At 40.3% G+C, this 18073-nt stretch overlaps 1 protein-coding gene across 1 annotated transcript in view; it reads right to left on the reverse strand.

Moving 5' to 3' along the window:
• The window catches only part of Suclg2 (succinate-CoA ligase GDP-forming subunit beta), a 252835-nt gene that overhangs the window by 177262 nt on the left and 57500 nt on the right, over positions 1-18073 (reverse strand). Inside the window, exon 2 of the mRNA XM_050160274.1 lies at positions 15824-15965. Within this exon, the coding sequence (XP_050016231.1) occupies positions 15824-15965 (142 nt within the window). The remainder of the gene's footprint in view (positions 1-15823; positions 15966-18073) is intronic.

Raw genomic sequence — 18073 nt, forward strand, 5'->3', positions numbered from 1 at the left:
TCTCACAATCTGACTCAATTCCACAATGTAGTGAAGAAGCCTAAAGGCTGAGGGGATTATATATGCCCACTACACACATTCATTTCCTGTTAATATTTTTATCATTATGAAATTTTCCACTGAAAGACTCATGTGTTGAAGGTTTGGTCCCCAGTTAACGGATCCAATCACCGACAGGTGTAAGTGGATCATGAAGACTCTGGCCTAATCAGTTGATGTGCCCACCGGTATCATCATTTAATGGTATTATTGGGAGATGGTGGGAACTTCCCGAGGTAATCAAGCATGTGTCTTTGGAAGTGATACTATGGCCCCTGACCGCCTTCCTGTCTTTCCCTCTACTTCCTGGCCACCATGAAATAAGGAACTTTGCTCTTACAGCCTTTTGCCATGATACTCTGCTCCCATGGCCCAGAAATGACAGAGTCAGCTTTGGGCTGAAAGTTCTAACACCCTGAGCTAAAGCTAATTTCTCCTCCTTTTAACTACTCTCCATGAAAAGTCTTCCGCCTCAGGGCTTACCGTGTTAGGCCTAGTCTGCTACTGTGATATGTTAACCAATTTAAGCTCACTACATCTATTTCCTCATTTGCAATTTATATATATATATATATATATATATATATATATATATATATCAGCAATAAGCATAATTTGAAAAGATGTCTTTCTCACATACCTCCTAAATTAACTGAGGCCTGGGCAGTACCCATGGCCCGTCTCTAGGCTTCTGAGTCACACAGGACAAGGCTTTCATTGCACTGTCTTCACAAAGTTCAAATACTTTTGAAACTGTTTCTCCATGGTTCAGTGTTTCACATCAAAAATTACTTCACTGCCCATGACTTCAGATATTAAAAATAAAAAATAAATTCTGAGTTTTGTTGGTTTTTTTTTTTGTATGGTTTGTCTGTCTGGTTGTCTACAGTGCATGAACTAAATCCAGGGTGTACTATGTGAGTGATATATTCAGTATGAATGTTCTTTAAACTGATAATAATAATAAAAAGGAAAGAATTTATAGAAAGTATTTGCAACTACAGAGACCTGCCTACTGAAGAAAAAAAAAAAGCCTTCTCTGCTCTTCAGCCATTGAACACAGGCCAGTTTTCCAGGAAGCATGCAGAATATACTCAGTGCTGCCTGTTTATTGATCCTTTGTCATTTTCGGTAGTAAAGAGAACAAGAAGCACCCGCAAGGGGCTGTTTAGCTCTCCCAGTCTGTCTGTCCAGAGCCTTTCTTCCCATCTCAGAGAAAGGATGATCTCAGGGTTTGAATAAATCAAGAGCACAGGAACAGAATACAGGAAGCTGAGGCACACAAGGAAGCCAACGACTAGAGAGAGGAGGAGGCAACAGACAGAAGGCCATCACAGAGAAAGCAGACTCTGACAGTGCAGAACAAGTGGAAACTGAGTCAGATTTTATTTTTAATGGACTTGAAAAGCAATTGCATTTCAGATTGTCAAAAGTTCTTTTCAAGTACTTATCAAGCAGAGGTCAATAATCTATGTAGATTATTCTTATAAACCATAAAAACTAAGCAATGGAACTGAATCACTGAGTCAGTGCACCAGGATGGTGACTTCCTGTTCTCAGCATAACTAAATACTCAGGCTTGCAAATCAAGGAAGTGCAGCAGAAAATCTGCATCTATATAACAACAGAAATAAAAACGGGGCATCCGACATCCAGTGAGAACACAATGGATTCTCCGATCCTCAACACTGGTCTAACTGTGCTAATAGAAGATGTAGGTTAATATAAAGAAGACATTCACAGCAAGTCTCCAATGCAAACATCAGTCCAAGTTACGTATGCAGGTGGAAAACAGGGCATGGAATCTAAGAAACTCTCCTGAGACCTCAGCCTGGTAAGTAGCAGGACGAATTCTGCAGAAACCGACCAGTGTTCCCAGTCACACCTTCCACGGGTCTATGCTTCTCAGGAGCAAGTGCCATGTGCTGCAAAACACAGCACATGACAGAAATGAAGGCGGTGTGAGTGCAGGCCTAGAAACTGAAATGTCCTACTGCAGAAGGGAAGGGAACTTACTGCTCAGAACTCAAAAGACAGCTTCATTCCAATCTCTCCTATACTTACTTATAATATACCCACTTTGTTAGTCCCCATTTCAGAAAGAAATCTTAGCCAAAAATGTTATCTTAGTTAGGGTTTCTGCTGCTGAGATGAAACACCATTAACAAAAAGCAAGTTGGGGAGAGAAACGTTTATTTCACTTACACTTCCATACCACCGTTCACTACTGAAGGAAGTCAGGACAGGAAGTCAAACAGGGCAGGAATCTGGAGTCACGAACTGGTGCAGAAGTCATGGAGGAGTGCTGCTTACTGGCCTGCTCCTTATGGCTCACTTAACCTGATTTCTTATAAAACCCAGAAATGACATTACACACAATAGGTTGGGCCTTCCCCCACCAATCACCAATTGATAAGATGCTTTATAGCTGATCTTATGGAGGCATTTTCTCAGCTGAGGTTTCTTCCGTTCATATAACTCTAGCTTGTATGAAGATGACATAAGACTAGCCAAGTGTATTATTTAAGGTACCAAGAGTGTTGTGTAGCATTGCCTACATAAAGAGATGGGATTATTTCACTAATAATGGGACCTCAGTGAGCAGGACCTCCATGTTATTCACCCAATATCCTTAATGGTCTGAGAGTCGGACCTTGATGCACACACCATCTGTGTTAGTCAACGAGAAATGAAACTGATAATACGCAGAGTCTAAAAAGGCTATTCCTTCCCCCCAAAAGAACATAAAAGCATTAAAAATCAAAGTAGCAGTCCAAATGCAAACTTAAATCTGTAGTAAGGAGGCCGCTTGTTCATCCTGACCACCCAGACTCCCAAAATAAACACACAGAAACTGTATTAATTAGATCACTGCTTAGCCCATTAGCTTTAGCTTCTTAGTGGCTCTTACACCTTATTTAACACATTTTTATTAATCTGTTATTGCCACGTGGCTGTGGCTCACCTTTTGTCTAAAAATAAGAGAGTTCTAAACCAGATACAAAGTTATATACAATAAGAACAAACATCAGGTATAAAAATTAGAATTACAACCAACATATACAATATCAAACAAGAAACATGAGATAAATGTTTCAATAATTATCCTACCCTAAGGAGTTTAAGTCTTGTATTATAAATAACTTGGCCAAGTCATGAGAGGAAAGTAACTACAACTATCTAGTTTTCAACCCCATCGAAGACCCAAGAAGGGAAATAATATTACTTGAGTAAGCAGGAAGTGTAATCAAACAACTTCCAAAATGCGCAACAAATGACAGAGACAACTGGCTACCTGAGCAATCACCCAAAGTCTCATTTGCAACGCTGAAGCAACCAACTTTGGCTAAGGCCTGGAGTAACTGACAGACCATTTTCAGAGGCAAAAGGAGGAGGTGCTGTAGGAATTCCTATAGTCAGTAGCCTTTAAGTTGCCTGCCCACTTGGGCATGGCCTCTTATAATATAAACACTGATGTAAACATGGTGTCTGGCCTCTCTTCTGGCTGTGGAGTTCAGTTGCTGTTCCCCATTCAAGTGGAGGACTGTGATGTGTAAGTCTACCCGTAAATAAATAACCCTCTATTTTACTCAATTTTGATCTAGTGTGGGATTTCTTTTTAGCATCTGTCTTCATAAATCCTATTTAAATTTCTTTCCATCACACTATGTACACTATCAGATATTGTATACAAACCTGATGTTATAATGCAAAATGTTAGTCTTATCCAGGCTTAACTCTTATCATAACTGAAATGAATAATATGTCCACTTTCAAATATCTAAGGCTTCATTGGTTACTGTAAAAGAAAATTATGGCCAGAAATAGTGGTCCATACCTTTAATCCCAGCACATGGGAGGTGAGGCAGACAGCTACAAGCATTTGCTGATTTGATTATAATCCGTATACTAAACTCATATATTCATAAATACTTTCTTAAGCAAGGTGTGGTGGAATATAAATGCAACCTCGGTGGTTAGGAGGTTAAAGCAGAGAGGTTACAAATTTGAGGCTCTACAGGAAGACTCTGACATAAAACAACAACAATAACCTTCTGAATTAAGTTATGAATACTAAACCTAGTTGGTTAAAAAATCTTTTAACCTGGTAACCTTTTGATATGAATTCTAAAGAGTTTCATCACTAGAAATAGAAGTGAAAGTCAAAAAGATAATAAAGGGATAACTTTTATTAATCATTTCTTTAAAAAGTTCTACACAAGTTTGATCAAAAATTTTTATATGAATATAATGTTTAAACATTCACAAACAAGTAAATCAGATGTATAGTTGAATTCCTCTTTCTGAATGAAATAAAACCTCTATATCATACTGCCCCACCACGAACCTCCACCAGGTTTGCCAAAGTCAAAGGAGCTAAACACATGAAAGTTGTTTGTCTTGGTGCAGGATGAAAGCCTTTAGCTACAGAAGTCAGAACAAAAGCAACAAAAGGCGGAGGAAAGCAGGAGTGAGAATGAGCTACCTAATGGATACAGCTCTGTATCCTAGAGACCAAGATGGTTTGTCTTACTTTTTAACACTCTGAGCAGCTCCATTATCTCCTTGGCAAAAGATATCTGCCTTTACTTCTTAGAGGATTCTTTTATGAACTATAGATAGGCTAATGAAACAGAGAGGTCTCCTAAAGATTCAATAAGGCCAGGCCTGGGGGCATCCCCGCCCCAAAATCCCAGTTACTCAGGAGGCTGAGGCAGGAAGATTACAGGCTGACAGGTAGCCTGGGTAACTTGTTACACATAAGCCAATGGAGGAACACTTGCTTAGCATGCTTGAGGCCTGAGGTTCAAGCCCCATTATCAAAAAAGAAGATTCAATCTTCAATGAGATAAGACAAGCAAAGCACTTGAGTTCTCACCATCTAGTATATGTGTGAGCTAATGAAAGTCTCTACTTTGTTCAACTGTGTTCTGTTTAAAGAGAGTAAACAGGACAAGCTTGCTAAGACACCAGCAGTGCAGATACTAGCATCCCAGCCTGGAAAAAAGCATTTCACTGTTGTAAAGAGGAGCCACTTGTTGGTTCCCAGCTGCTCAGCCCTAAAATAATCACACGGAAACCACATTAATTAAATCACTGCTTGGCCCATTAGCTCTATCTTCTTATTGGCTAACTCTTACATCTTAATTTAACCTATCACCATTAATCTGTGCATCACCACGAGGTCATGGCCTACCAGCAAAGTTTCAGTGTATCTGTCTCTAGCAGCAGCACCATGGCTTCTCTCTCCATCTCCTTTCTCCCAGCATTCAGTTTAGTTTTCCCTGCCTACCTCTATCTGCCCTATCAACAGGCCAACCTAGTTTCTTTATTAACCTAAGGTATTCACAGGATACAGAGGGAAATCCCACATCATTTCATTCTGTCATTGTGCAGTTGTTCTTAAACACAAAACAAGCTCTCTGCACAAAATCAAACCCAACAGAAACCCATCTCTGCTCAAAGCAAGTATTAATTTTGTGCCAATTATTTTGAAATTTCATTTTCCTGAGACTACAAAGGAGGGAAGAAATGCCAATGTCTCTATTTTAGGGTCAGACCAAGTCTGTTCATTAAACATATTCGAGTCAATGAAAAGTAGAGAAAAAGGTACCATTTTCACCTCTTTCAGGAAGCTTCCCTGACCACAACAGCCACAATGGACACTCTCCCTTACCTGGCAGGCCATTATTCTCCCTGTATTCCTGTGGGCTATGCAACGGTGCCTCTGCTAGGCAATGACCATCTCAGAAGCACCACTCTCCTGGTCATACATGCAACCTCAGCATCCAATTCACTGCAGGACCACAGTGACTGCTCAATGAATTAAGAGTCATGAAAAGTATAAGAGTCTCCGTGTTCTCCTTATTATCCCATCTTATAATAAGAAAATAAATCTAGCAGAGATGGAGTAGCGAATAGCTAATATCAGAATATCGTCCCTTCCATCCCAGGAGTAGAGAAATGGGTGATTTTTTTAATGACTCAGAAATGACTATATTTTGGACACATTTCAACTGACATGTGCACACATCCAAAGATCCCCCAGCTGAAAGTACAGCTTGTAAACGTATGAGAACAAAAATCCACTATAGACTAGGCTCTGTGTTAATGTAACCTGATGAGCTCAGACAGACTCCAAAGGGTGATGAGCTGTTTTTGTCTAAGCAGGATCAATTGTTCTAACAACTGCTACATTTTGGCCAATGCTATTTAATGTGATGTGAGGACCAGCCTGAGGAGATCCACTGAAGCACAGCCCACAGGGCTAGCAGCAGCCCACAGCACTGCCATGGTATCTCCCACCATTGTCTTAAGGATGCTGCTCCCTTAGCTTAGCCATTCCCCAATAAACAAAGGTTAAGTATATACCCAAGTGCATAAAAGAAACAGTACTATGTGCACATTAAAGGAGTTACACACCGCAACTTTAACTGCAGATGCAGGGCTGTATGGTTTGTTCTTTTACTGAAGTTTCCACTCGTTCATCACCTTTGAACCTTGTATGACAGTCAAGGTACCTGGAATGGAAAAAGGTGGGTCATCCCAGCAATAAGGAGTCAGAGACAGGAGGATCAGAAGTTCAAGGTCAGCCAAGACTATTGGTAAAGTTCTGTCTCAAAGAAAAAGGGTGGGAATGGCCTCAACCCTGGAAGAAAGGAAGCCTTGAACTAGCCATCTGTCTGCAAAACTCAGGTTCAACACTTGTTCCTACTGTTCTTCCCTTCTTCCTCTTCAGTTAAATGGAGTGTGAACCAATGGATTAGTACCTGTTCCTGGGTCCTAGCTGACGTGAAGCACGCCTTTAATCCAGCACTCCAGAGGCAGAGGCAGAGGCAGGCAGATCTCTGTGACTTCAATGACAGCCTGGTCTACAGAGTGAGTTCCAGGATAGGCTCCAAAGCTACACAGAGAAACCCTGCCTCAAAAAACAAACAATAAACATACAAAAAGAGCTATCATATTCCTTCCTAAGGAGAACGAGCTGAGACTCCTTAGTTGAGTGTGGAGATACACACCTGTAATGTCAGCACTCAGGAGGTAGAGGCAGGAGGATAACAGAGTCAAGGCAACCTTAGGAAGGATGGAGAAACTGTCTCAGAAAAGAAGGCAGGACCAATGCCAAAGTTAGCCTCAATCTATAAGAAATCACACTAGTCATACAAGTGGTCTATCTCATGAGCGGGTTAAGTCAAATGAGATATCGGTAGGTGACTCCCACACCTGTGTCACCAGTGCACTAGCGTATCCTGCAGGTAGGGCACCATGGTAGATCAACAATTTTGTGCCTGGGTTGGTGTTTACACTCCTCAATAAGAGGGGGAAGAAGTCACACTGTAGAGGAAAAAACATTAACAAAGACGACAAGAACACAGCTGTGGACACGCAGTGAGCAACCCACGAAGTACAAAGGGTGATGAGTTGGAAAAGGCAACCTTTGCCATGCTGTGCACAGTGTCCACTCAGTATACCACAGTGGGTGTAAACAGGGTCCACACAGGAGGGCAAAAGGAAGTCTGAACAACAGTGTCCTACCAGACTTCTTACCTGTTTATGACGCTAATCAAAACCTATCTTATAAAGAAAAGATGTATTTATCTGCAGCTGCTTCTTCAACTCCATGCAGCAGCTGAAGTCACTGAAAAGTCTCACTTTGCATATTGAGTACTTCGAGTGTTATTTTCCCGTTAGCTATGCCCCATCTGTTTCTTTTTTTCCTCATACAGAAGTGACTATTACATTCACTCAAATAAAAGGCTAAAGACAAAAGAAAAATCCAATACTGGTTTCATATTTAATTTGAGAGAAATAACAGTCTCCCAAGCATCTTAGTTTTTTCCACACTGAAGAAAAAAAAATACATAATCGAGGCAGGTTGTTTACACGTCAATTTTCATTCTGAGGCAGATAAAGTGGCATCGTTCCTTTATAGCTTCTCATTTATTTCCCGAGTTTCTATTTTTGTAAGATAACCTAGGAAACTCAGGTGGAGAGTTAGTGCTATTTACAAGCATGTTAAACACTGTCAGTGTCTCTAATAACCACCTTGGAGAATAGCAGAGCATCTTAAAAGCATAACTCTTCGGGAAATATTTATTCTGTTGCAATGCAAAGGCAAGGACAATTTTCATTTTCTTTCAAAATTATGCAGCTTTGGACTTCATATACCACCATCTTCCTAGAAACTACCAACAATATATATGAGTAATAGTACATTCAATATCAAGTCATCTGAGAAAGTAAATAAGAGTTTAACACTTAGCTGTTGTCACAAAAGCACTGAGAAATCTTATTTCTTATTTTGCATTGGTGTTGTTAGTAGCTATTATATTCCTCTGGTGAAAGCTCAAAACATTGGTTTGGCTTCTTCTAAAGAAGAAGAAAAAGGAACTTAGTCAGTCCCTCATAGATGTGAGGCATGCACTCACTTTTCTCATTCCTTAATCTCAAGCATCCGTCAAGTACATATTATCACTCTCGATTTTATACCCAAGTAAACTGTGTGGAAATAACCAGCAAAGTAGAGGAAGATGAGCACCCTGACTGTGTGGCCCATTATCACATCCAGTCTCAAATCAAAGAGGTAAATACTCTCTCATGAGTCTAAAAACCAGACCAAGGAGGTCAGGGTGCTTGTCTATAAGCCAGATGATCTATCTTTGACCCCCAGAGCCCAAACAATGAAAACAGAGCCCATTCATATAAGTTGTCCTCCATCCACCACACACTAACACAAATAAACAAATGCAAAATGAAGAAGGAAGAGGAGAAAAAGAAAAAGAAAGAATTTAAGTCTAAATACTGGGCCAGCTGTGGTGGAGCACACCTTTAATCCCAGCATTTGGGAGGCAGAGGAAGGAAGATATTTTTGCATTCAAGGCCAACCTGGTCTACGTGGAGCCCTAAGAAGGCAAGGGTTGAACTGTGAGACATTATCTCACTGCTGGGACCATAAGACTAGTCTAGGACAATGGAATTAGGTGAAAGTAAGGTATGCAGTTCGAGCAAACCTTTACTTTCAGCCCTACATGCCTTCTTCCCTGAGTGGCTGCCATGGCAAGTTTCCCAGGTCATCTCTGCAAGCCACTTGTTGAAGATGGCAGAGTGAAGAGATGAAGGCAGTATATTTTGCTGGGGCAGCACAAGAAGATCACATGGGGACTCTGCAAAGGAATCATTCTATTATCCTGAGCTACTAAAACTGGGCAGTATTTGTGCTAAGAAAACGAGCGTTCCTTGATATGCAAACACTGAAAGAAAAAAACACAGTGGGAAATAGCATACTCAATCTAGAGATTATTATGTACTGGTGGGAATAATATTTTTAAGAAAAAACATTATTTGGGTGATAATCATATTGTAACTCAGATTTTTAAAACTATTTGTGCTTCCTAACCTTATAAGGAAATTCATCATATTGCAATTACATTATTTAAGCATATAGGTAAAATAAAATACTGAAGAAAGCAATAAATAAATAGGAAAAAGTAAAAGAAATGTTAATAGTAATACAAATTTCCTTTAAATAATTGGAATAAAAAGATTTTCAGTTTTTCACTTTTCTCCATTTTCTAAGATTAACAATAAACACATAGCCCTTTGAAAATTATTAAATATTTATGTATCTAAAGTATATTTTAAAAAGTCAAAACAATCAGAAGAATCCTAAACGAGCCCCTGTGCCATTTAATCCAAGCAAAGTTTTCATTATTTTCAACTGTATAAGACGTTCTATGAATACTCAAAACTACAGTTCACAAATGAAGTAAATTAGACCCAAGGAAATAACGGCTGCTAAGGTTCTGGAGATAAGGCCACACAGAACATAGCTTCCTATTCATTGCCAATGAGGAAGTTTTAAGAACAAAGTTAATACCTAACTCCATCAAAGGCACACTAGTGGCAGAGACACACTGAAGGGTAAACAGAAACCTCCTGATACTTTTCCTTTGGTTTAAAAGTGAGTATTACATGAAAGAAGGGATTCAAGTATTTGACAGGAAGACAGGCACATAGTGAAGACCAGGAGCTGACTTTCCTACTCCTATTTTTGTGGTTTCAAATGTGTTGCTTTCATGCATTGCCAAACTGAAGCTGAAGCTCTGGCTTTCAAAGCTGTGTTCCCTTTGGTTTCGAAGGAGCCTGAAAGGAAGCTCCATGTCCACTCTCCTAGGCCTGCCTCCTCAAAGCCTGTCCAATCCAGCCAGGGCTCTGCAGCTCTCCTGCTGCTACTGTTCAGGGGCAAAAGACAGTTACTGAAAATACCCTGAAGGATTCCAAGGAGAACACCATCTATGGTTGAAGATTCGGGAAAAGAGAACATTTTAGAAAAGAGAATTCTTTGCAAAAATACATATAATGGTAAATGTTATTAAAGGCATGATGAATAGAAGTATTTCCATAAACATCAATTAGGGCCAACCATTAATCTCAACTCAGGGACTCTTTTAGGGTACATAGACAATTAAGATTTAGCAAGTGAAAATTGCCTGGACCACAACAATGTCTCTGGGTGCACCTCCATGCATAGGACCTATGATGAGCACTTTGTACCTGGATGAGTCAGGATTACTAACAGCAAGCAAGAGAAGTTGACTCTATGGGCTGGGGATTTAGGTCAATAACTACAATGCTGGCCTAGCATTCATGCAAGCCCAAGTTTGAGCCTAAACACTACATAAAAAAGAGCAGAGGGAAGAAAGAAGCAGAAGGAAGGGAGAACCAGGTGTAGAAACTGTGAAAACATCAAAGGGGCCACTAGCAGCCAGAAAGACAACTGAATCAGCACAGAAACCCCCATTATGTTCCCAGTACTGAGAGTCCTAGAAAGCAGACCAGCCTGAGCTTTGGTGTAATACATAGGACATGGAACTAAAAGGGCATCTTTGTATTGCTGATTCTTGGGTCAAAATAATGGAGAGGGATTTACTTCACAGAAATCAAAGTTCTCCTTGACTATCACTGTGATATACATCATCTCAATATAAAGAAAGATGTTAAGCACACACCATCACATGGCAAAGCCTCAACAATCCAGGAGGCTGCTGTATTTAACTGTCTACAGGATTAACAGTAGCTGTCAATCAATGTTGATGGGTAGCAGCCCCCTTAAAACAAGAAGCAGAATTTCTTAATGGTGTAAGTAATCTGCCAGGCTTCAGGATGGAATCATATAAAACCAAAAGTTAAGTTCTCATATTGATGAATGGAAACAGGCTATAGCTGAAAGCATCCCACGCTAGCCAATCCCAGTGAGAGCTCCATCTGCATCTTAGGAGGGAATGTCAGTGCCTCACAGAAGATTAATCTGTCCATGTATATTTCAATCCTCTTTCCTGATTTAAAAAAAACTGGAGTTTTTTAAAATATACTTTTCCCTGCTTATTGAAATGTTGAGAGTTTCTGTCCATGTGATGGACACAATTAACAAATTGTAGATAATCCCAAAATGGAAAGGTCGTAGTCCAAAAAGTTTCATCTGTGTTTATATTCAAGTACTTCTGAGTTATACTGACAGTCCTGCGTGGACCTCAAAGAGAAGTGAAAGGCAATGCACAGATCGTTCTGTACATAATAGATGTGGGGTGCATTTATGAAATTTACTTCATATGAAAAGAAGGCATGAGCAGCATGCTGATTAGGACACCTGAAGACATTTATTGTGTGTGTGTGGTGGGGGGGGCGTGCGAGCAAAGGACAGAGGACAATGTAAGGGAGTAGGTTCTCTACTTCTAACATGTGAGTCCTAGGGTTCTCAGCTCACCAGGCTTGAATGAACCTGTCGTCAACGGAGCTGTTTCTCAGCCTAATCTTCCTTCTTTAAAGCATGCTTAGACACTATAAACTGCTTGGTGAGAACCATCCATATACTAAAATCTTCATTTGCCAAACTACATTTATTCTCTCAATCAGATATAAATCTATTTTAGTGCAAGAAAATGAGGATCTCATTCAATCGATCTTTATCATTATAAACTGTACTTCAGACACAATAGCTACGCATTGCCCATTTTAACAAATGTTCAACTTGACAAGCTTTCCACAACTAAGACAGCAAAATGTTCTGTTGCCCAAAGAGATACAATGCAATGAATGATTAAGAAAGTATTTCCAAATTACAGGTTTTATAAACTGTATCTAAGAACCTGCCATATCAAGTTAATACAACCTTCTAATTTTATTTATATTCAATTTTAAACATGCTAACCCACACAAACCATTCCCTAGACTGCTGCTATCAAGTCAGCAAAGAGGGAATGCATGGAGGCACTTTTAAATCTTTTAGAGCTGGGGCAAACCACATCTCTGCTGATTCTTAGCTCGACAATGTTGGCCATGCTTTTAACCTTAACTTGTCGTTTCCTTGTCAATAAAGTAAAAATGCTACACTCAATGCTGACAGGCTTTGGCTACTGACTAAATATAAAAGATAGGAGAGGCGTGACAGAGGACAAGGACAATAAGAAAATCTGGGGCAGTTTAGAGGTAACATACTACGTTTGGTCCAGGAGAATTACAAACATAGCTGATCTGATCCACAGATGGCCAAGACTAAGGGTTCCGATACCCAATCTGTTCAGAAAGAAACAGATGGTAGGGTAGGGATTCATTAGAACATAGGTACACCTAATATCAAGGAACATTTTTAAAAAGTTTTCGTAATACATCATTTTATTTCAAAATATCCACTATAGATAAAATGTAAAATACCACCCACAGGCTCATATTCTAAGCCCCCAATTGATGGGGCTATTTTGGAAAGTTGTGCTTCTTATGGAGGCAGAGGCTCAGAAGAGGAAGGAGACCTCTTGAGGTTTTATAGCCCGACCTCCTTCCCACCTGATCTCTGCATCCTGTCCTGTGAAAATTAAACTCCTTCCCCATAAGCCACCTGCTGCCATGCCTCCCATCACAACAGAATGTATTCTTTCAAACTTTGAGCCAAAATGAACACTGGCTCCCTTCAGTTGCTTCTGGTCAGGTATCTGGTCACAGCACTGAGAAAGGAAAGCTAACACAGCATATGAATCTAGGAAAATCAAATAGACCTTTACAAACATTATACATTAACATATGAATTCTCCTATCACAAGAGTGACACGACACTACTTATAGACATCGGATCTGTGCACAAATTTACATTACGACTGGAATTAGATGTAGTAAGTTTCCTGAAATTAGATGTCCCTGATGATGATGATGAAATACAAACCCATAAAATGCTTTCTATATGTCAGTATATTAATATTTATAATTTCCTTCCATAATATATGTATATAAATGGGAGATCCCAGCACAGTCAAGGAGACACATAATCCAGCTTTAATCTTACCTTCAAATATATTTGGTGAAAGTGTGTCTGTGGTTCCTTGTCAATCTTGTAGTGGCAAGAACCCGAACACTATGGCGTTCCACCAGATTCTTTGGCTGGGCTCTCTGCAGGCAGTCACAGTAACAGTGACTCCTACACTTCCTTTCTTCTTACTATCAGCTTGTTTTCCTGTAAACCTTCTAGAACTGGTAGCATCTCCTTTCACAAAGTCATCAGCTTCCTCTCAGATCAACAAAACCTAACATCAGGAACTAGACGAGACGTTGCTTGTAAGACAGTTCCTCACCGAGTGTGACTCTTGGTTCAGTCACGGGGTGAACTGCTGATGCCATGCTCCCTCTTTGTCCTATGGGCTTTAGGGAATTGAACTCACGTCCTAATGCTTTCAAGGTAAATACTCTACAGACTGACTGAGCTGTCTCCCCAGCCCCAAATGAGCTTGTGATTAGTTGTCTGAATTGTCATTTAGCAACAAGCAGGACCAGTGAAGACAGCACAGGTGCTCACAGGGAAACAGTGCTCATGTGCACAGCAGCGCTGGGCTCACTGTCATCGTCGTATCTGGTTTTCTTAATCCCTTTTCTATTCTCAGTTCCTTCATACACGATGAATTTCTTGAAAACCCTCAAAAATAAAGTTCAATTTTTTAAAAAGTTTATGTTCATTATTTAATTTTTATTTTCTGTTAAACTCGCTCTATTGTCCATTTTCTCCCTTCTTGTAAACATAAGTACACAATACATGGTCAATTTCCCAAGAGCAAAAATTATCATAAAAGCATAGTTTAGAATCTCCAACTGTGAAATAATGGCCAAGTAAACTTTTTCTAAAAGATAAACCCAAGAGTAGGAGGCTAGATGGTTCACTAAGTTCCTAACTCCAAGAAGACCTGAGAGCCATGCTGTCATTTAGCTATGCTGTGTCTGAGCTGGTTAGAGACACGGGAGCCATCAGTGGCTTCCAGCGTGGCCTCAACACTAGTACACAGGCCTGCATTGAAGAAATAAAGGGAAAATAAAAAGCAAAAGCTAACTTGACTTTACTACAATTTTTGTTTCTCGTTTTTCAATCTCTAAAACAAAAATCATCCCCTCCAGGAAAAATACTCATCCTTTATCCAGTCTGTCCCCAAGGTCATTGAGGGGGTGGGGATCTCCTCCAGGCCTAGCAGGAAAAAACTGTTCCCCAAGGTTATTGGCACCTGCAACTCCCTCCCTGCAGTGTCCAGAACCACACTGTCCTATATAGCTGTCACAGTGTCTGAGCCTCTGACATGAGACTCATATGAAATGGAATACTCACCTACCATGATATACAAGGCTCTGGATTTGAATCCTAGACCATATGAGCCAGGGAAAATGAAGCATGCCTATAACCTTACCAGCCTGGAGGCAGAGACAGGCAAGGAGTTCAAGGTCATCCTCAGCAATAGGATTATTTTAAGGCCAGCCTGGGCTACAGGAAACCTTATCTTAGAAAAGAAATAAAGAGAAGGAAAAACAAGAGAAAGGAAAGGAAAAAATCCTAATATTCATTAATATTAGTCTTATGATAAAATGCTGCTAGCTGGATATATTAAATATAATGTATTATCAAAGTTAATTTTACCTATCACCTTTTTTTCCTTTTTAAAGACAATTAGAAATTTTAAATATTCTATGTGGCTCCCATTTTATTAATACTAGATATTATAACCTGAATGCCAATCAGAGACTCTTTATGCCACCACACAGAAATGTCAGTGGAAAGAAGATAGCAGGACCTGATTCTTCTCCATCCATATCTAGAGACATGGATGAGACTTTCCGTCCCTACAATGAATGATGACAGTGATGGCAGGAATCACAGCTTTGCTCGACAGCTGAGGAACCAGAGGTACAGAAAGGAGAAGGACCGCCTAAGCAGTCAGAACTGGTAATAGGACGGCAAAATGGTTGGGCTTTAAAACTGTGTCCTTAGCCAGGCTCTGCCGGAACATCTGTGATATCAGCACTTGCTCTCAGGAGGAGGATCACAAGTTCAAGAGAATGACAGACCAAACTGAAACTGCTGCCTGCCTCCCCTTGTTCTCCAATCACTCACCCCAGCTTTTAAGAGGCTTCTAGACGGATGTCACTCTCAGGCCTCATCTGAGCCCTGTTTCTTCCCACCTCAAAGCCACAGTTGATAGAAGAGGGTGCAAAGGAAAACTTAAGAGAAATTCCCACAATGTGACCCCCATGTCCTGCTATCTCAAAAGAAAGAATCAAGTTTTCCTGTTCAAGTGTTCTTCTGCTTTAGCAATTCACTATCCCCACCCAGACAGTGCAACCTGGGGCAATGGCACAGAAGTGGGAAACCCTGTCCTGAGCTCTCACTGATAGCGTGTAACCTGTAGCAAACGCACAGACGTGGGAAGCCCCATCCTGAGCTCTCACTGATGGCCAATACTCATCCACTGGACCAGCTTACTCAGTCTCTTCGCTGCCTCCAGAGCCTCATTAGCAGTGCTGGCGACAAAGAACCTCTGGACTTTCACTCCATGCTCAGACATGAGCTTCTTGCTCTGGTATTCCTGCAGGTTCAGCCATCTTCTGGAGGTTAAGTGACCAGCCTAGGGAGAGGTAGAAGAATATTTAATAAGAACACTTGGTCTATATAGCCAGTCTTACAGGTACTATCAACCAGAATTGAGAAACACTCAGCTTAAGACACAAATCTAAGTAAATCCTCCACAATGCCTTTTTAATCGAAAATGTCAAAAAAGTTATATACACAAAATAAATGCAGATGTTTTTTAAAAAATGGTAAAAGTACAGCTACGATTACCTGCACAAGGTTGGGCAAATCACAAATCACCTTTTTGTCATGTGAGGAAGGGGCTAATCAGGCTTCATCCCACCCTAAGGACTAGGCATTTAATAATTGTTTGGGACAGATCAACATTTTCATAGGTGATATCACCATTCTAAGTAACCCTGATTAAACTCATTGGGTCATTAGGCCACGGACTCGCATTCTCCTCTCTCTCTCTCTCTCTCTCTCTCTCTCTCTCTCTCTCTCTCTCTCTGTGTGTGTGTGTGTGTGTGTGTGTGTGTGTGTGTGTGTGTGTGTGAGTGTGTGTCTGTAGGGGAAAGAGGGAGAGAATTAGGTAGAAAGATGCATGGAAGTTGAAGAGGAAGTCAGTATTGGCTGGGAAGAGGAAGGGAAGGGGAGAAGAGAGGGTAATAAAGGGTAAAGATCAAAATATATTACACATATAAATTTAAAAAGTCATAAAGTGATCTATCACGAAATTTTCATACTATTATCAGCCTGAAAAAAATGTAATACATATAAATATATATACATATATATGTGTGTGTGTATATATATATGTTATACACACACATATATAGTTTAAAAGAAACTCATCTGGTTTGAGGATGCCCCTTCTAAAAGCCAAAGACCATCTAACAAAGCCTTTATACTAGGCATAAGAAATCCTTTTGAGTTGATAGTCAGGGTTCACCAAGAGACTCCCAAAATATTGCAGGCCATAGCTATTACCCTTGGTTGGCCCCAGAGGTGGAAGATAAGTCTGTATTGCTGAAGACACCATGCATTTCAGATAAAGGGACCTGGGCCCCTGAGGTGGAACTGACCTGAAGGACTCCTCCCTGAGGACTAGCTTTCATGGTACCACAAAATATACAACACAAGGTTTCAAAGGAAGGAAGCATCCAAGAGTCCTCCCTAAGTATGATGTCATGCCTAAAAACCACAACAACAAACAGGACAGGGTAACCCTAAGGGTGTAGTAGTAACACGCATGCTTCAGCGGCAACCATCAGCCGTCTAATAGACTCACTCAACAAGAGGGAAAATCCTAATTATCCAGGGCTGCTGAAACCATGAATCTCAGAAGAGAATCTACAACCACCACTTCACTAAAGCACCATAATTCCTAATTACATTCTAAATATTTATCCTTACATCCAGAGAGAAGTGCAGTCCTCATCCCTCATCAAAGAAACTTCTTTTTGTGAGAAGACCTCTTCAAAAAAAAACACAAATAACCAAAATGAATTGCAGAGTCCAGTGCCAATAAATATATTTACAGATCAACTCCCTCACCTACAGCTTAGGGATCAGCGTAGAAGACAGTAAAAGCCAAAGGATAAAAGAATTTGCTACAATATGGTGTCTCCTAACAATGTCGGAAGCTGCAGACATCCATAAATTCTCACTAACACAACTGCCTAAACAAGAAGTGAACAAGGATAGCAACAATAGACAGGCTAATGTGGAGAGGAGAAAGCCCAAGAGGTCACATTGTTCCCAAAGAACTCCTGGCAATTAAGAAATGCTGAGCATTGGAGAGATAGTCTTCCCAAACGGTCAGTCCTTAAGACGTATATAAATGTAACATTATCCAAACTAATCAGGTTGTGTTTAGGACTATATATGCATATGTGTATATAACAACAATTAATGGAAACCATGAGTTAGAGCAAAAGCTGGGCAGTGGTGGCTCACACCTTTAATCCCAGCACTCAGGAGACAGAGGAAGTAGGATCTCTGTGAGGTCAAGGCTAGCCTGGTCTGCAAAGCAAGTTCCAGGACAGCTAGGGCTGTTACACAGAGAAACCCTGTCTCAAAAAAAAAAAAAAAAAAAAAAAACAAGAAAAGACAGACAGACAGAGAAGGAGAGAGAGAGAGAGAGAGAGAACGGTTTATGAG

This window comes from Alexandromys fortis, unplaced genomic scaffold, assembly GCF_014885135.2.
Source record: "Alexandromys fortis isolate MF-2015 unplaced genomic scaffold, M_Fortis_MF-2015_v1.1 scaffold_111, whole genome shotgun sequence".
Lineage (NCBI taxonomy): Eukaryota > Metazoa > Chordata > Mammalia > Rodentia > Cricetidae > Alexandromys > Alexandromys fortis.